The sequence below is a fragment of the Struthio camelus genome, chromosome 2, assembly GCF_040807025.1.
Source record: "Struthio camelus isolate bStrCam1 chromosome 2, bStrCam1.hap1, whole genome shotgun sequence".
Lineage (NCBI taxonomy): Eukaryota > Metazoa > Chordata > Aves > Struthioniformes > Struthionidae > Struthio > Struthio camelus.
The window spans coordinates 96439669-96460256 of record NC_090943.1 but is presented as its reverse complement, the minus strand read 5'-3'; the positions used below and the strand labels follow the sequence as shown (position 1 = coordinate 96460256).

Below are 20588 nucleotides of genomic sequence, written 5' to 3'. Positions count from 1 at the left end.
TCTCTTTTTCCTCAAGACTGTGTGTATTTGCTATGTTATTCCAACTTTGCAGAATTTCTGCAGTAGAGGGGTACTGCTATTGGCACGCTGCTCCCCAATTCTCCAACTCTGGTTCAAGACAGCTTCGGTGATTCTGCCCAAGTATCACAGCTGTAGTAACGTATATGCCTCGTCAGCTCCTTTTAAGTTAGCTTTTTACAAGATGACCTTATGTCTTTAGGGATAGTCTAGTAGTAAATAGTAGTGGCTATTTAGTGCTTTCTTATTTTTAGGGGATAGTTTTGATGGAAGTGGTAAATGTAATTGCTTTTTTGGAGAAAATTTTCATTCGGGTTTATCTTAATAGAAAATATTCAGTAGGTCAACCTGGTTTCTTTTTTTCACATAGATAATTTATCTTTCAAAGCCTTCGAGGCACTGATCTTTTTCTAAAAGGGCAGATGACACTAATCCAGATGGACAGCTCTGCCACCGTAAATTCAGAAAAGGCAGTTAAGGCTGCAGGCCTTTCTTGTTTCTCCTGGAGAAAAAAAAATCCATGGAGGATCAGACATCTGTCTAAATGGTCTTCATTTCATTACCATCAGTTGGGTTATGCTTACCATAAATACTGTTTCCAATTTAGAGAAAAGCTAGAGCACAGTTAAGCAAAACTAGGCATGACTGTGTTTTAGTGCTTTTTGTAAGCAATTGCTATGATTCACTTGAGTCATATACATGGAAAATGAATCATGATGTGATTCAAAATCTTTACTACTACCCCAAAATTCTAGGATTTTTTGGCTCGTCCCCCTCACACTCACACTTTATCCACCTACCTCTAAATACATTGTTTCAGAGGTGAGTCTGGATGCTCTTTATCTCCAGTGGGCTAGCTATTTAAAATTCTCACTGTGAACTGTGTTAACTATGATATGTTAGTTTGTAGGTTATTATTATTATTTTGGATCAGACTTTCTCCCTTTCCTTATTGCATTGTATAGTAAAAGGGATATGCTGATAGTGTTATAGTTCAAATTATATGTTCTAGTCAGGTATGTTATTTTAATGAGCAAAGTAAGAAATCAGGATTTAGAGGTGTCTAGTAGGGATTTTGTATTTAGCTACATCACAAAGATTCAGAATGTTTTAAGTGTGAATGCAAAAATTTGTCTCTAAAATCAAGGAATCTATGTCATTTTATGTTTGTGATAATTTTAATTTCTCTGACCTTTATCTTTTCCAATGTATCTGTTACTTGTCTGGAAGCTTGGGAAAGAGTGGGGAGAAAGTTCTCTCTCTGTCCTTGAGGTTTGATCCCTGACAAATTCTAAAAGCACTTGGGGACATTATGATCTTAGGATCAGCGTGGTTTCTATCACATGAAATCAAAGTGAGGAGACAGCCATTCTGAAAATAGGTATCATAGTAAGGCACAATTAGTTTCCTCTCTAGTGAGAATATGAGATGGCAGCTGTTTTGAGAGAAGTGATGTGATTGCAGCTTCATCATTACTCAGCCCTCAACTGCAGTGTGGCTGGATTCCAATCTTTCTGTATGCAGTACTTTCAATAGATTAAGCTGTTCATGTTTCCAAGCATGTTGTATGATAACTAGATTTTTCAAAAAGCATTGTGATCTGTCCGGATGAAAGACTATGTGTTCACTTTCTCTCTTAATCTCTTTCCCTCTCACTTTATGTACATATTCGTCAAATAATTATCTTATTCCAAGCTAGAAACTTTAATGTCAATCTAGGCTTTTCCTTTAATTCTTCTGAAGAGAGTCTCCTTGATTTTCTCTCTGCATCCATTGTATTAAATATTGCACTTACTGTTCTGAGATGAGTAAGTAAATTACAAATTTCATACCTGAAATGGTATTTAATCTCAAAAACCATTTGCCTTAGAAAGAGAGGTAGGTATAGGGCATTTTTCTCATACAGTGTATAGCAGGCAGGGGGATACTAAAGTTTTTCTGCATGAAGTGTCCACAGTGGGCAAAGATAAGAGACCATGCTAACTTGTTCTGAAAGTCTCTCCCCACTTTCTGAAAGCTCAGTCTTCACCAGCCTTCGTCTCAAACAGTACTTGCCCTAGGCGAGCACTTACTTGTGGTTTGAGGACTGCCAGCCCTAATTATGTTTTTCCTTTGTAGGGACTGGCCGTGTCCATCCAACCACAATGGAGTTGATTTGCTTGCAAATTGTGCCATCCATCCATCCCCAAATGTTGTGTCCAGACAAAACTCTTCATTTATTAATCTTCATCTCTTTGGATACTGGACGTTTTATCTTTTGAACATTCCCATCATTACTAGAAAAAAATCCACGGTCTGACATAGCATTTCCCCATATTATCACACCCTCACTTAGATCTGTTGCGATTTTTACCACCTTTAGGAGCAGTACTTAATGCACTGAGAGATTGTCCTCTATCTAGATAGCACAGCGCCACATACACCTTCTCAGTGTTGGCTGTCAGACAAATTGTGTTTGGCCATGTCTGTGGGAGCAAACTAACCATCTTTTTTTTTTTATGCATTAATTTTATGGTGGCCACTTTTTTCTTAGACTGCATTGCCTTTGCTTCCCCCAAGAGGTCCCCAAGAGGTTTCCTGGTACCCTTTCATGACTGCGTGACCACAGATCCCCCACATCTCTCTTCACAGATGAAAATTCTGCAAGACAGAAGCAGCTCACACAGTCTTAGCTATTCAGAATAAATGATTGTCCATATGTTCCCAAACTGTCCCTGGCTGATAGGGAAATAACGACATGCTTGCACCAGGCAGTGTCTGCTGTCTTCTCCCACAGCACCTTTTAACTGTGAGCAGCAGGACAGCCATTGGAACAGCATTGTTTGTGCAAGGGACACATTTTGCTCTACTCACAACACTAGAGAGAGTGCAGCTGAACCTTGCAGTTGTACCATCAAAGGAAAGGCTAATAGCTTCCTGTTGAGCAGGAAAGACAGATGACAATTGAGGGATGCTTTTGGGCTTTGAACATGTGCCTGAAGTGTTAATGTGGAGTGCTGTGGCACAAGGTGCCTTGGGAAGCCAGGGTGGGGGGCTAGGACAGGAAAGAATTCATGTGCTGTCCTGGATGGGCTTGGAGATAACTTCATAGAGTATAATGTACTGAGCTATGCAAGAGAACCAATTGCACTGTAAGCACTCGCAGGTGAGAGAACAGAACTTAGGATGGTGTTGATTAGTTAGAGAATGTGATTTAAATGCCCAGCAAGGCAGGGACTCTCTCTCTTGTTTCTCATATTCACACACCTGGCAGTATTAGTAATGCTTCTTGCTTAATGGTGGCCAGTCCATAGCTCAGACAATGGGAATATGTGGTGATATTCTTATTCAAAAAATAAGAAAAAGAGCAGAGGAGAGATCAGGAGGAGGGAGAGAAGGAAAGTGAGTAAGAGAAAGAATAATCCCACTTATTTAACAATGCTGCTACTCAGGTAGCATCACTGGCTTCGAGCTCCCTTGGTAAGCACTGTGGCAAAATCGCGTTATGTGCCCCAGGAGCTAGATGCAGCTGTAGTATATCTGCTTCTAGAGGATCAAAGATGCTTGGCCCCTGGCACCCTCCTCCACCGCATGCAACAGATGCATGAGGTACCACACAGGATGTACTCTATGGCTAAGAGAAGACAAGACTAATTAACTTCTGTGTTTGACTGCTGTACCCCTGTACTATACTTTGTTTTCTCAGCAGTATAATTTTATTTAATACATGCTACTCTGCCAGAACAAAGGATCAAGTGAAGACTTCTATGTCAGGTTTGGGGCTGGAGAGGTAAGTGTCAAGGCTGGAAGAGGATGCAGAAAATGAAGGAAAATCGATAGATAAATCCTTCATATTTGTCAGTGAACTACTGAGTTATTCCAAGTAATTTTTTCCGGCAGGTTTTGCGCTTACTCTGTAGTAGTAATTTATGCCATATTTCCTTACCTTTTTAATGAGAATGGCATGTGAGGTACTGCAGAAAGCCTTAGTAACCATCAAGATACTTTCTCCTATCTGCAGGGACTGTTATTCTCTGATGGGATTGATTTTGAACGACATGGCTGTTGGTTATTGGTGCAGCAGTCATAGCTTTTATTTCTCTTTGTGCTGCTTTCTGGATGTTTATAAATAGTTTTGTATATTTTCCTTCATATTTTTCAAAGAATTATATAAGCTGGCTGAGCTGTGAATAGCTGGCTCCTCCTTTTGCCCTGTGATACCGATGGACAAAATATGTGGCCTCTCTTACACAGCTCTATCTGTAAGTCTAGCACAACGCTCACCATCCATGCTGCTGGTTTGACGAAGTGAAAGGAAGTTGATTTCCTGTATGTAGGCAGGGGGTTGCAGTTAAACAAAGCTACTAAACTGAATTTTACAAAAGTTTAAAAACAATTTTATTTTAGAGCTAGATTCCACTCAAGTTCAAACCACTTTAATTTGTTTGACAAGGTGCTGAAATGAAAACTGATTTTTGTTGTAGTGGGGGATGCTTGAGGTGGTATGTTTGAAAATTGTACCATTTCAGAGAGCTATCAGTAATCTGGCTACGGAGTTACGGAGAATTCAGCTCACAGCTGAATTTGAGGAATGAGTTAAATTCCACAGTTGCAGCTGGATTTTGCAGAATCAGACCCCGTGGAAAGGGACAAGAATGTTTTGACTGTAGCGCCTGGAGCCATGTCTCTTAAATCCTGCCTTGGTGTAGTTCAGGCACCCGGCAAAATAGAAGCCTTAGACTTCTAAGGAGCATGACTGTCCTGCTTGAAAAAGCAAGTCAAAATTCAAAGCTAAACTGGAAAAACACCTGGGAAACCCACATTGGTGTTCCACTCCTTTGAATTTAGCTCTGTTTTTACAACAGAAACTGACTGGAATGAAAATTACCAACAGTGTCCTCATAACCTTTACATAAATGCAGTTTGCAAATGTGAGCATCTTAAAGTAAATATACAGCTATAGATTCAAACTAAGCAATTTTGTTAAGAGAAAGAAATAGCAGGACCCTGGAAAAAAAAATGCGGAGAATAGATACATGGAGGAAGCAGCAGAATTCTCTTTAAATTTCACTATTAAGCCAGAAATACTTATAGATTCTGCAAGAATTCTGAAACTACCACGAACGTGGTATAATTGTGCAGGTTGCTACTTGCAGCCATGTGCAGTGCACATGGTGGCTGTCCAGTATAAAAATTGTTTTTATGAAAGTGTAGTCTTGTGAGATTTGTAGCCCCTGGGAGCATTCATTTCCCATCCTCATGAGTGTTCATTTTCCATCCTCCTTCACCTTTTCAGTCCATCCTGAAATGCTAGTGGGATCCTGAGATTTCTTAGTTGCAAGGAAGCTGAAATAGCATCAGGAATTTTGTATAACACATACTCTTGTACTACATAGAAGAGAGGGATTGTACTGTCTAGAAATGAAGTTCAATAAAGTATTTGATTGTGAAGGAGAAAGCAATTTTAATGTGCAATATAAATATATATGTGATCAGCATCTCAGGTAAATTTCCTGTTTCAGTATAATTCTTTTTCTCACAAGAATTAAAAAGTCAAAAATAGAAGTGTAGTTTATTGAAACAAGAGTTTAGTGGTCTCTCCGGATGTTTTCTTTTTATGGTTTATCACCCATTCTGCACAATTTTTGCTTATTAAAGAAGGAAGAAAAGTACATCATTCTTCTGGTTTTCCCACCTAAACTTAGTTCTTTAAACTTTTCAAGATTATAACTTTGTTCTTCAGAAGATAATTATATGATGTTTAAATAAAGTGGCATTCAGGATAAACTGAATACATTCTCTCTCTCTCTCTCTCTCTCTCTCTTTTTCTTTTACATTTGACTCACACTGCAAACTGCATGAATACACATATGCATGGAGTATGTTGGAAGCCTCTGTTAATTGCAAGGATTGAAGCTATAAGACAGATGTCATGAGGACAGTGAAAGCTGAAGATCTTGCATACTTTTCCTTTAGCAGTGATTATGAGTATGTATGCCAGTCGGGGTCTTCAGGTCAGAGTATTACAGAAAGTACAAGGACTGTTTTGTAGATTGCCTCTTCTGTGAGAGAGGGTTTGAGGTAAGGGAGGGTAGGGTAAGGTCAGGGGGTAAGGGAGTAAGGGGGAAGAGACGACTGAAATTTCTTTGAATACCTTTTATTCATTAAGCTGCTATTATTAATAAAATCAAGCCATTATTGTTAAAAGCAGGTGACTTTTCAGATAACACATTAATTTATGCACTCACATAGTTCACTCGCCCAGTTACGCATGGTTACCTGCTTGAAGCAGCAGCTAGGAGGCTGACCTCAGCTGCACGCTCAGATGCAGAGGGTTGTACTGGCACACCAGGGGCTTCGAGGTAGGTGTTTGGAAAGTCCCTCAGAGAGATCTTTGTTCAGTTAGGTGTATATGCAATCCTACAATCTTCATCCAAATATAGCAGTTATCACCGTCTTGGATGTGGTCCAAGTCGCATAGTCTGCTGGTGATCCTAACAGGTTGGGGTGAATTCAACAGACTCTTGGTGTCCTGAGTTTGTCAGGTCTTGCAGATTCAGCAGGACTGCTAGTCTCCAGAGCTTACAGACCTTTCACATACTACCTTTTCAGCGTGTAATTTTCCTGTCTTTGGCCTGTTGTTTTTTGTTACTTTTCCGTCCGTACCCATAGATACCTACAGAACCAGTCACAGAAGCTCACCCAGAAAGGGGCCTTTATGACAACTGGGTGTTAATGTTATGGATTCTCTTTCCTTTCCCTTTTTTCCTCATCACTTTTTTCCTTTTAAGAGGAAGAATCAGAGGAGTTTTTAACTATATCTTTCTGTAGCTTTTACTTGAATTACAGTTAGGTGACTACTGTCGTATGAGAAATGTTTCATCTCTCTTTTAATTCATAATTTTAATACACTTTATGAAACAGTCTGGTCAGAGCTGGAAACAGTGCAAGTCTTTACAGAGAGGAGGGAGTACTTCCCATAACGTAGTCCCTGAAATTGGATATGTGCATCAGAACAGTAAAATCTGTTTCTTTCAGAAAAACCTCTTGACTTTGACAGTTCTTAGCTTCCTAGAGTGAGAGCATTGTTTAGATTTAGTAACTTGTGACTTAAAACAGGTAGCAAATTAAGAATCTATCCAGGTCTGATATTAATAACGTTACTAAAATGGGTTAAGCTTTACTACTTAAATACCTTTGTTGTGTAGCATAAACAGATTTTGGTTGAGTGTATTAGTTTTATGTTTATCCATAACTATTATTTTAGACTCTAGAAATAGAATTTGCTGGTATTGTAAGCCCAATTTAAAAGATATTAAAAAGAATTACAGACTTCTCAATATAATTCTCTTATTTTTTTTAAACCTGCAGTCCACCTTTAAAGTGCAGAAGCTTTTTAATGTGAATTTGGTTATATTTATTTCATGTCATGGAGGTTACTAAGTTTGTCCATCATTTGCAAATCATGTTACATTTAGGATGGTCCAGAGAGTCTGCTTTGAAAGAAAAAGGATGACACTGAAATATCCTGAGGTGGATTCTCAGTGACCCTTTCCTGAACTTTGTCTGTCTTTGATAATCCAAACACACTCCTTCAAAGCCATCACAATTAATCAGGTCACTGAGTGCTTTGGAACTTTTGTATCTTCTGCTGTTTTGGTTGTTTCACATGCACCTCAAGTCAGCGTGCTAAAAATGCACGTGGGATTTGGGTCTGCTGGAAAACTGGAAGTAGAGAGGAGGACTGAGTAACAGCCAGCTCAGTTCTGGGCTTGAATAACATGTATAGCAGTAACACTTCACTAATAAAGTATAGTTTGCAATTCATTCTATTTTGATTTTATTACATATCTAGGTGCAATAGCTATATATATTTAAAAGCAGCCTATCCCTCATGACCAATCAATTCATTTCGATTCAGTGTCAGTCTAATTTAAAGCATGGCCAATATGCGCTAATATCCAAAACCCTGTTACTGTCAGACACCTTTATTCTGCAAAATCTTTTTGAGCGAGAAATAGAAAATCTTACTATTCAGTTACAGTGGCATCCTTAGAAAGTGCCCACTTCATATAGATTAAGGTACCTAATCAAAATCTGAGTATAAATTTCAGGCATAAAAATCTACAAGAACTGAGACACAGCATGTACAAACTATACCCAATGAAGGCAGCTAAAATGTAACGTCTGTCAAGACCAGTAAAGATTAAAGGCCTTTTCTGAAACAAAGGATTTATTCATGAAAATCTTCATAGTAATTTTTACATAGTTTATCCTCTGCTAAGAGGGAGGTTTCATTATGAAGAGTGATAGAAATAACAAATATTAATCCTAAACTAAATTAAAAAAAATCAAATATGCCAGAAGCAGTAGGATTCAGTAAGATTCATAAAATACGTGAGTTTGAGAAGTCTGCATTACATAGCTGAGATTATATGGGGAGTGGGGAGGAGGAAATTCCATTGCCCATAGTTTAATTGAAAATTGATCCTTACAGTGACTATTTTCAGATAGGTTGACAGATACTCTTATGACAATCCTCTGCTGTTTTTTTGAGAACATTTGAATTTTTCATAAATAAGAATCTCTACTTAAAATACAAACCAGACTTATCCATAACTATTTGTGCTGCCATAATCATGAAGGCATTTTAATATCTGTGATGATTTGCTAGATTAATCTGATTTGTAATAATGTGTAAAGTTTTCATGTATCTTCCCTTTTGAAAAAAAAAAATCATGGGCTCATGAAAAGCTTTATTTTAAATTTTTTTGAAAGAATCAGTGAGTATATAAAGTACAAAGACTATAGAGTATATGAAAGATAAATGATGACTATGTAACTGTGTTGTTAATCTGAGCTGAATGTCCACTATTCTGGAAAATTAAGATATACTGCTGTATATAGCATACTGAACACTAAGTGACCTTCTCCATGTTTACAGCAAAGTGTTTTCTCATACCAAGATAAATAATGAAATGCATGTATGTCTATAGGTAAACCAGAACGATAAGTTTATTTTCGATATAGTTATTCAGATGAGTTAGGTCAAAGAACTAGCTAGCCCCAAAATGATTTGATCTGCTTAATTATAGGTGTGATCAGAAAGACAGGAATATTATCAGTAGAAGTGAATTAGCCATAGAGAGTAGGAAACTTGCCAAGCCTTCATTGTCTTTTCTGCCCTTTCAGACCTCACAAGGCACAGACATGAGCTTAACTGTAACACCAGTTACAGTTTTATCAAGAAATCTGGCTGGGACACAACATTTTTTTCAGGCTCATTTCAGAGGCGGTGATACACTGAGTAACTCAGGGTCAAAGAGAACGGTTCACTGATTTCTGATCATATTTTTTAAATTGTTTTGCAGAACATAAGGCAATCTGTAAGCTTTGATAACTTGGCTATTTCAGTGGCTTGGCTTAAATCTATAATATGGTTATAAGTGCATTAATTTAAGGCATTATGACATGAATCTCCAAGCAAAGGTTTAAAATATGTCTTGGTTAGAGTAGTTTCTACATCTTTCTTTGTTATTTTGCCAATTAAATCTCTGATGATTTAAGTTAAGCCAGTCTATGTCTTTTGATAGAGCGTCCCAAGCACGTCGAACTTCCTTCTATACTATAAAAATTTAAAGTTTGGAACTCCCTAAGGGCTTTGTAAGTATGAGATCACAGAATTAATTTGGAAAAAAAAAGATACAGCTTCATTGTGGCTCAGAAAAAGCATGTCACCAAAGTTGGAGAATGCCGTAACTTAAAACGTGTTGGATTTACTGTTTCAGAACAGAGAAGTTCCTACATCCTTGTTTGCTCTTGCAAGAGAGGGGTCTATTGCATGAGAACCTCCACGTTTTCGTTAGGGGGAAGAAAGTCATGAAAATATTTGCAAAGATACTTCATTCTCCTCCCGACATCTTCTGTCAAAGCTCTTTTTGCCTTGGTGCCTATAAAACATTAGTCAACAATTGTATTTGCATGATCAAGACGACAACATGTATACCTGTTATACTATTCTGCTATAATATCCTGTCATAGCTGTGTTCTTTCCAGTAATATCTGGTAAACTGGATCCTGTTTTTTGTTCTTTATTTGTCCTTTGCTATTTCTTTTGGGTCTTGGGCCATTAATTAGGATTCTGAAAATAATAAATTAGAAGATATATTTATACATAACTCCTCATATGTATTTAATTCATATTGTTGTTAAATTCTGTCATGGCCCACAAAGTTTAATTTGATTATAGCTAGAAATTATCTAGTCCATTATATACTACACAAGGAGATAAGTCTGGGAAACCAGACTATCTGAAGAAAAACAAATGCTGGTTTTGCTTGTTAGTATGCTTGAGTGTGTTAGGTTTTTTATAACTGCTAAATTAAATCAGGTTCCTGAGGCAAAATAGCAGTTTATTTTAATTCTAGTCAGTACTATATAAAAGAGAGAAATCAGGAGAAGATAGAAGGTGTGGGAGGAGAACTGAAATAAAGTCATTTATCTGGTTGCCCTGACACATGTTAGTATTCACTGTGACCATGAGGGAGAAGAAGAAGATTTGCATGGAAGCCGACAAGGCTTCCATGTGCTAGGGGAATTGTAAGTGATGGAAACAGAAAGACAAAAGCAGAAGAACTTTACCGAGGATATATCAAGGCTGACATCTTCAACAGCATTGGTAAAATCTGCAGATCTGTGGTGGTATTTGACTGGAATCATTAAGAACCATGAAGGTGGAAGAAATCAGTGTTAAGACTGAAGGCTAAATCTAAAGCAAACCTAGTGATAATTTCGTATCAGAGATTAATCTTGACTCATTTATTCCTAGAGAAGAACTGAGAATATTGCATGTCAGTTATCTACTTCTAAGTAGCCTATGATAAAAACATCGCAAGAATATTGCAATTCTCGCAACAAATATTGTGGGCCTAGTAAACCATGCTTAAAAGGAATCCAAACAAGTTAGGCTGCAATAATGTCATCTGAGAAATGAGTAGTTACAGCTGTGTAAGAAGGGAGGGATCATAAGAAAAGCACAATATACTTGTGGGAATCTATGTTGTGTAATATTCAGCAGACTTATTTCATTTCCAGGCTTATGTATATAAAGTACTTTTTGGATATAAAAATGTATATTTAGGACATCCTACCTTTGCCCTATTTTTACACTATTATATGCAAAAGTCATTAATAATAATTTAAGTACAGCTTTATTTTTCTAAAGTAGTCAACACAAAGTTATATGCAGTTACCTGCTGTGCCAAAATATTTAAAATGGTTTAACCTTCAACTTTTACATCAATTTTTTTCCACCTTCACAGTTCTTAGTGATTGCAATCAAAAATACCATTTTTATGTACATTTATTTTTAACAATAGTGAAAAATGTTATATTTTGTTATCCTATTTTTGATCAGGAAATATCACTTAAAGAACAAATGGGCAGAATATTAAAAAATGTATAGAATGAGTTTTATAACTGCATGTTTAGCACTGTGTGTCTTTTCAGAAGTATTTGATTACTTCAGTATAAAAACTTCATTGTACTTCAGCATAGTAACAAGCTTGAAATAATGAATTCATTTACAACAGCTTTTCTTTACTTAGGGAAGCCCTTCCATCTTCGCATACTTCTGTGTAACGTACATGATTTTACAGTATTTAACCCTGTCCTGCAGCAGCACTTTCATCCATTCTTCACCAGGGTTTTACATACTTTTCCAGTTAAAGACAGCAATAAAATATATTTCCAGTGCAACTCCTGTATATAATGTGACATTTTAAAAACTTATTGCAAGAGAAAAGTGAAGAATTGCTTGCAGAGTCACATGCATATGCTCTTAAATGGCCCTTATTAGCCTAGTGGCTGAATGTCTCTGGGTATCTAATGTTGAAAAGGCAATTTGAGTTTGCCTCAACTCCCTACACTTGTTTTTTTTTTTTTAAGTACTTAGAATTTAAGTCAGTCCATGACTGAGTTATCAGAATCTCATAACCTAAGAAGATCTGTGCTCCTGCAACACACTTATCTCAAGTGATACCTGACTCTTGGGAAACTGCTACTGGAAAAGTTTTTGGAAGAAAAGCTTATCTCTCTGGGTTGCTACATGTCAAATGCTTTTGCACCAAAAATGCAGCTATGGCTGGTAACCCTCTGCCAAGAGTAACTTGGTTTAAGGAATGTTCTGTGGTCACTGAACACGCACTGTATCAGTATATGGCAAAGCTGAGAGAACTACAGAAATGAACTGCTGTGAATTTGTTGCTGATATCGGACTTAAAGTGGTCTTCACCTTTTTGCAAATACCCTGTGCTAATTTGAATAGTGACTTTGGAAAGTCTCTAAATTTTTTCTGAAAGATAAAAAATTCAAATATATCCTGTGCAGTTCTGTGAGAACATTCAAGAGCAACACTGTGCTGCTTGTGTACCTGGACCATTATGACAGCAGAGTTACATTTGTGTAAATTCAGAAGATTTTATTGAGTGTCTTCTTACCATGAGATTTTGACAGTATTATTGGTACAGAGCAAAGGAATGGGGAATCCGAACACTGAAGGGAAAGAGCAGGAAGACAGATGTAAGAGCAATATTTTAATGTTGGTCAAGAGAGGCAATGAAAGGGATGTTGGACTAGTAGCTGAGGAGGGAGAGGTAGGAGTTTAAAGCTACAGCAAGGAAAGCGAGTCTAGGGAGATGCCTGTAAACGATCAGCAGTTCAGAGCTCAGGCTAAAAGGAGAAGAGAAGATTTAGGGATTGGAATAGTCCACTGGAAGCAATGAAGGAGAGAGGTTGTTGGCTCCATATTTTCCTTGTTGTGTCTAGAAGTGGAGAAGCCTATTTCCCTGCAACTACTGTGTTTCGCTTTGCATATAGGTGAGCACGGAACCATCCTTTTCTTCACTTAAAAAAAAATATGATTGATATGTAATGGCTAATGCCTGTTCTAGGAGTTAAAGGGGTTACTGTTTTACCAGCATAAATTCTGTGTTTTGGAATTTTTTTTTATTTCTTTTTCTTAGAGATTTGAGTTAGGCTGGATTCAGTGTTCTAGAAGGACGTGAGAACCATGACTGTATTTAAAACATTTTTGTCTGGGTGTAGTCAGAGTTCCCACAAAGTGGTCAATGCTATTTAGATTTAGATCAGCTGAGCGTACAGGCATCCTGGGAATTTTTCCAGGAGCGCTTCTTGGTGTGCATCTCCAGAAGTTGCATTGCATGTTCCTCTCTCACGAATTCCCAGCATTTCCTAAGTCAGAAGCATTTTGCTTTTTTGAAAAAAGCAAAACTTCTACCTTTTATGAATGAGGAAAGAAACTGTGATTTCCTATAATGAAAAGTGGAAGACTACATGAATGTAGTGTGTAAGAGGATATCTTCATATTTAATTTTGCCTGTGTGTACAAATGGCAGTTTCGCCAGATTCTGAGGGTGAAGGATAGGGAGTTTTCTGTCATGTAATTGATTTTCATTAAAGGTATTACAATAAAATAGTCAAAAGTATTTTATGAGCAATTAAAATGTGTAAGAGAGGGAAATAGTCTTCACTAAGAACAAACAACAATTATACTTTTTCTGGGTACTGTAAGCATGGTGGAGGTATCTGGAGTCCAAACTAAAATATTTTTATCTGCTTCTTGCGTGTTTATACATGAAAAAGATTTTTTTCAAGTAATCTTTTCAATAATCATTTTGATATCTTTTTTCAGTTTATCATGGCATTACTCCAAATATTTTATATAGTATTTTAAGTACTCTCAATGTGCGTAACTAACAGGAAACAAGCCATTATAGTGTGATGGAATTTGAGTTGAGCTACCTGATGCTTTCACTTGAACGGTTTTTCCATTGGAAATAAAATAGGTATTACTGGCTTAGCGGGCCAAGGTTTCTCTACTAAAGGAGTTCTTTTCTTTGGCAAAGGTATGTTGTATTGCTGAGGAAGTCCATAATAACGGAAATGTCATTTTTAAATATCAGTTCTGTTAGTGTTAGAAAAGCCCATTAGTAAATTCAGGGAAAGAACTCCTCTTAAGGTCTTACTGCAATTGAATAGAGTTGTCTATCTATTAAACAAATATCCCTCATATTGAAAACAAGGTTCACCGTTCTTATTTAAAGAGTGTCAGCAAGTAAAAAATTATTTGCTTGACTCTTTAGTGGTCATAACTAAAACATAGTTACTAACCTCATGGAAGTAGTAATATTTACTTAATGTTTACTGACCGAGAAAAAACTAGCTGTTGTAAATTCCTACTAGTAGCTGGACTTAAAACTCCTTTGACTAGGTTGCTGCATCTGAGCATTTCACTGAAAATAAAAACTATGCAAAGAAGGGAAATATGTAGTTCCTTTTGCATAAATCAAAAATTACTAAATTTTCCTATCCTTTCCAGAAGACAGAATAAATACTACAGTCATGCAGCTGCCAGCTTTTACCATTCAGTTCCCAGCATGCTGGAAGCATGAGCATATCATACCAATTAGTTGGAAAACTGTCGCAGAAGTGATGGCTAAAATAAGACTACCGTATAAAATACCAGTATAGAACTCTTGTGGTTCTCTCCTCCTTATGCAGCTTATGGTGTGGAATACTCTGCTCTTCTACGCTTTGAGATAAGTCAGCGTAGATTTTGACATAATGAAGCTTTAAACTTATTTGTGACTCATCCCAATATTACCGAAGAAGCCTGTTTTTTCTCCTGTCCACCTTGTGCCCCTCCCCCCATAGGATGCAGCTGATTCTGTTTAGCACCTATTGAAATCAGTGAAGTCTTTCACTGATTTCAGCAAAAGCAAGATTAAGGAGTTTTTGTCTCTGAACTTTATCCTTAACAGAAGGAGGGTTTTCTTCCTGTTTGTCTTGACATTAAATGGCATACCACCTATTAATTTTCCACAATCAAGGCAATGAGAGTATTAGCATCAAAAGCAATAGAAAAATAATAAAACTTCTTTAAACTGACTTCCTTTAAACCTAATCTGCTATAAAGCAAGACTGCAAGTAGATACTAGAATACTGAGCAAGTCTTTGCAAGATTGAAGCCTCATTTTCAAGTGTTGTTATCTATATTCCAAGACATTATTTATGATTTATTGTGCAGAAATTAAAACAAATATAAGGTGTTTTCACATTCCATTGACATTATGGTTTAGTATTTATTTTTATTTAGGATATGTTCCTAACATTTTTAATATATATGTTAATTATTTCCTGTGACATTAAATATCCTTAATCTGCATACATTACTCTTCGTACCTACAGTTCCATTAACAAAGTGGGGAGAGAATGTGTTTGTACCTGTACATAGCTTTTTAAACCTTTAGTCTCTTTCTTTTTCCTTTAACTTTTCTAATAAATTTATTTATTAATATTACTTTTTAGAAAAAACAAAGAACAAAGGATCTATCCCAGCTGTTTCATTCTTACAATCCGTATGGTCATAAGGTAAGAAAAAATATACTACCTATGTGTTTGTTAAGAATAATTCCAAACATTTATGTTAACTATATTTTATGTTTAATGCAAAAATGAGAAGAAATGATGAAAATATTTGAAGGTGCTAGGGTTTATTCATGTTACTGTAATTAGACTGTCATACAAAATATATTTTTATTTCTTCAAGCCAAGCTTGGAAAGCTGCATTTTCTGACTTGTGAAATCAATGACTTGCATTAACCTCCTAGAAATATAATTTATGGATTGACACTAAATCCTGTGAAGTGGCCATATGGGGTATCTGATTCCCCCTTTTTTTCCCTCTCTATTTAGAAAGTCTGTTATTCTTGAGTATGTTGCTTAGCCTGTTGTGTCAATTAGGCCCTGAGATACATGATACTAATGAATTATCTATTGATTCTGGAAGCATCACTGGAAGAGACCACTTTGTTAACAATCTGCCAGTTATTTTGGGGAAGATGAAAAAACGCAAATCATCATTATTACGTGACCCTTAATTGTTAAGTCTGGTCAAAACCCTTATAGGTATAAGAGAAAAAGAAAACCACTTCCCCAAAGACCTTGCAATGTAAGATAAATAATTAAAGCTGTTATGAGAAGATTTTGGAGTACCAAGAGGCAGAGAGACAATACAATAGAGTCAAAAGGTAGTGATCACAGCATTTCTGTGGTTTAACTACTTGTCATGGGTTTCTTCATAGACATTATGCAGAAGAGGGCATTAAGCAGCAAACTGAAGGAGAGTTAAGTAGATCTGTAAAGGTTTTCAGGGATTTCCTCTAATCTTGGATGCATCGGTGGGCACATTTTTTTTAAGCAAGTGCACCAGATCTTTTAACAATTTGTCAGCAGTATGAGACCATCTTCTCTGCTGCTTCTGTTTTACAAAGTCTGTATAGTTTTGCAAGTATGCATTTTAAAAAAGAAAGATTTGAAACTTTTTTTGTATAGACATTTCAACAGAAAAGTTCTGAACCCTATCCCTTCTATTCCAATCCATGTACTAAATAACTATACATTGGAAAAAAAAAATAGGTTTCATATTTGCGGGAAGAAGGGCTCGAAGTGTACACATACCTGTATGTGCAAAGTGTGTATGTGTAAATATAAATGTGTATGAGAGAGAAATACAGTATGTAAATATTAATGGACTGAAGCTCCACTCTTTTGGTGCTTCCAAGCACATTCTACATACATGTCTGCGAGCAAAGGGGGGGAAAAAAAAAAGCCAAATAAGTTTATAAAATAGATGGAACCAGGTAGGTTGTTGCTATGAGAGTTCCATAGTTACCAGCTACCTGAATATTTATAGATTAGAAAATCATTAACAAACAGTAGATATATTCTGTAATGTTAATAATAATATGTCATTTCAAGTTAAATCCATCACTTTGAAGTATTTTTTATAGACAGACTTGCATTATCTATAAAGTCTAGTAAAGCAGATGTTAAGGGCCTGTGAAAATTGGTAAACGTTAAGAATAAAGGAAATTAATGCGACAAGATTTCTAACGGGAATATTACTTTTTTAAATTGGAGCAGTTTAAGGTAAACGTCATAGTAAATCAATTAAGTTCTAATAAGGAGAAGCAACTGATGACCTAGAAGCTTTGATATTCTGCTCCGTGTCTAAATTCTCCTGTGCCAAACACTTTTTATTCATAGTACAAGGAAATTCCATTATTCTTTTATTAGTACTCTTAATGGAGCTTGGCTGTTTGTAACTCCTGCTGCCTTCCTGTTCATATCCTTTGTGGCATTATATCAAAGTATCCTCAAATGTTTTTGGCTTCAGTTGTGAAGACTTATGCACTCTTTACAAATTAGTCATCAGGCACTGTGGAATTGAATATAAATGCTTAGATATATTCCCTTTTGATCTTTGTTTTAGGACCTTTAATAAATTATTAAAAGTAGCACAATTGTTTGGTGAGTGATTTTTGAAGCTCCACTCTTTTGGTGCTTCCAAGCACACTCTACATATATGTCTGAGGGCAAAAGAGAAAAAAAAGGCTGAATAAGTTGATTAAAAAAAAGGTATTCTTTCCTTATTTTACATTTGACAGTGAAGGTTTACCTTCTGCTAACCACTTCCTATTTTCAGCGGTCGTGATGAGTTCATTGCGGATTTCTAACTCTGTGCTGTTATTTTCCACCTTAGCTGCCAATATTTCACAATTGTTATGGTCCCGGGAAGGACTTTTAGTTAATTTTTGACATAAATCTAACAGTAATCAACATTAGTTGAAAATACAGTTATTTCAGGTGGATGTCTGTATTAGTTTTACTCTCGTTCTGTTTTGTCTAATTTACATGTTAGAAAGGTTGGGGTTTGGGGTTTTTTGTTGGCTTTTGTAGATTATTTTCAATAAGTGTAAAAGGAAGACAAAGAGGTTTTATGATGGCTTTGTGAAAGTGTTGATGACGCAGGATCATGAGGTGAATGACTTGAATCATTGGCTTTCAGGATTATTCATTGATTAAAAGGATTTTCTTTGAGAACCTTTCTAAAATAGAGAAGGGATAACAAAGGATAGGTTGGAGCTTGGTAGTAGTAGTGAAAACGGTTAAAACAGATATAAGAAAGAAGCTCATTAATGAAAATGGCTGGAACAGGATCTGAACTGAAGCAGTTTGGCAGTATTTCACTCTTCAGTGATGGGATATCCCATAGAAAAGAGAAAAATTAATCTAAAGAAGTTAATTCTTCAGAGCTGGTGCTTCGCTCGCAAAACCAGAAGTAGATATTTTGATGGAGCGACTACACTAACTTTTCTAATGTTACTATTGTTTGTACTTGATCAGGAGACCAATAGCTAGTAAAGAAAGTAGCTGTTCCTGGAAGTTTTATCTCAGAAATATATATGCCTATCTACAGCAAATGACGGCACCCTAAAAGACATTTTAAATGTCTGCCCTTTCTGATTGTCAAGTGAACAACTAGTTCTGTTACTGAGAGGAAAAGCAAAAATTTCCTTTTCCTTCCACTTTCAGGTGTAAAGTCTTTATCTTACACTGGATACAAGATAAAGAGATGTATCTAAGGAAGCTTTGATTAAGCATCAGAGTGGGCAGAGCCTTTAAATTATCCTATGCAAGAGGGATAGAAAACTGGGAGATGTTCTGCCTCTGCTGAGAGCAGAGGAAGCATAGTGAAACTCCTCTGTTATTTAATGTCTAAAATATGTCATTTACCATCTAGCTGCCCTTTTCACTGTTCAGATGAAGCCATACAATAGCAAATCTCAAAACATGTGTCCCTTAGTTGCATGCTTACCCAGTGGGACTTAATGCTGCTCTCTCCCCCTTAGGGCCACCATAGCACTCATGGTGCCTACATCTATAGAGCCTGGGGAGCTTTCAAGTACTGCATTACCAACGAAACTGGTTGTAACATCAATCTTGAATGCCTGGGAAATATATTGAACCCTTGAAGTCAGAGACGTACATAAAGCTCATTTTTCCCAGATTTTTTTTGTTAAAATAAATAAATAATAGCTTCTAAAACACATACTTTCAAAGACCAAATAATTATGTGATACATATCTGGAGTATTAAAAGCTGCTCCAGGTGAGTGGTTGCCATGTGTTCTAACTTGTTTCAGTTTGTATGTGCAAAAATACATAGAGTTCTGTTTGCAGACAAAGCCATTCCTTGTTCTGAAAATATTTGCTTTTTCCTGTGTTTATTTGGAGTAGTTGTATGTATAGGCTGGCTTTCTTGAGAATCAAATTCTAACTTTTGTGTAATGTTCCTCCAGTTAGCAGTAGAACAGCTTTTCTAATTATATGTAGAGTTTATCTGTTCCTAACACCATCAAAAAAATAAGATAAGAAAAAGAAAGATCCTCATATAATTGTACAGGTGAACGATGGATTTAGCAAATTAAAATTAAATAGAAATAGTTGAGAGGGAGTGCTATTTTTACTCTTAGCTATACTCTGGCCAGTTTTCAAAAAGCTCATTTAATCAGAGGTTATATCTGCACACAGATAATTCCTACTGAACCATTTTTTGTGTGCGTGCTGTGAGGTTCCACGTTGCGCAGAGCAGGAACTTCATTCTGTCAGTAGAAGATATTTAACTTTCTTGGTATTTTTCTCCCACATTATGTTTGCCCTTTAAAACTAGTGACCCGTTTTGTTAAAAACGCTGAAAGCAGTTGTGATAACAGGTTAGTTGGTCAAAACGACTTAAATTTGAGGAGCGTAGTGTGAGCTACAGGATCCAATATGCATACAGTGTCTGAATTTAGCAGCATAGAACGCAATTCCTTTTTTCTAGTTGCTTACTGGATGAGAAAGTATTGAGTCTAGCCCTAGAGCAGTTGTTTCAAGCTATACTCCTCAGTTTCTGCTGTGCAAAGGAATGGGTTTTTTTACTTATAATAGTCACAGCACAGCAGAACTGCTGTTCATTGTGCTGCTCTGGCCTCTTTAGTGTCTTAGGGCATGGCTGTACATGCCTCTACCAGCACTGTGCTCTTCCAGTGAGAAATCCCCTGCAAGCTGGACTGGAAACTCAGCTCTCAATTTACTGCTTCCTTTTACAACCTGCAACTGTTACTTAAGATTAGACTATGCTCTACAAAGAAATAAGGTCACGTATTACAGCATTAGTGATTTATTTTATCATATGCTGGATCCAGCCAAATAAGAAATAAAATCAATGTTCACAAGGATTCAAAGGATTTTCACTGTGATTTTTTTCTCCTCAGTTGAAAGTGCTTTAGATTTAAAAAACAGCTATTTCAGGAAATGAGCTCTAATTGAGGCAATGCAAATCAAATAATTATAGAAGTTTTATGTTCTTTATGCTTAAAAATGTTACTTACCAATGTATCATACAGATGTTAGAAAAAGCACAGGAAACAAAATCCCCATCTGACAATGCCTACATGATTGGCATGTTAGATGGACCATTATATTAAGCCACGCAACTAAGTCACACAGAGCATTTTCTCCTTTTTTTTTTACCTCTCAAACTGGAATGGAGTCTCTGGAAAGAACAAAAATTCCCTTGATTCTTTTTGCTTTGATAAAGGTAGATATTTGCATAATTGACTTAAATAATATGTCTAACATCAAAATTATGCACGACTATCCATAAAAATTGCTACTGGGTGCCAT

The 20588-nt window shown here is 36.4% G+C and overlaps 1 protein-coding gene across 8 annotated transcripts in view; it reads left to right on the top strand.

The window, feature by feature from the left end:
* The window catches only part of CDKAL1 (CDK5 regulatory subunit associated protein 1 like 1), a 563996-nt gene that overhangs the window by 325674 nt on the left and 217734 nt on the right, over positions 1 to 20588 (top strand). For all 8 annotated transcript variants that reach the window (XM_068931681.1, XM_068931679.1, XM_068931680.1 and 5 more), the window contains one exon: positions 15385 to 15447. In XM_068931681.1, the coding sequence (XP_068787782.1) occupies positions 15385 to 15447 (63 nt within the window). The remainder of the gene's footprint in view (positions 1 to 15384; positions 15448 to 20588) is intronic.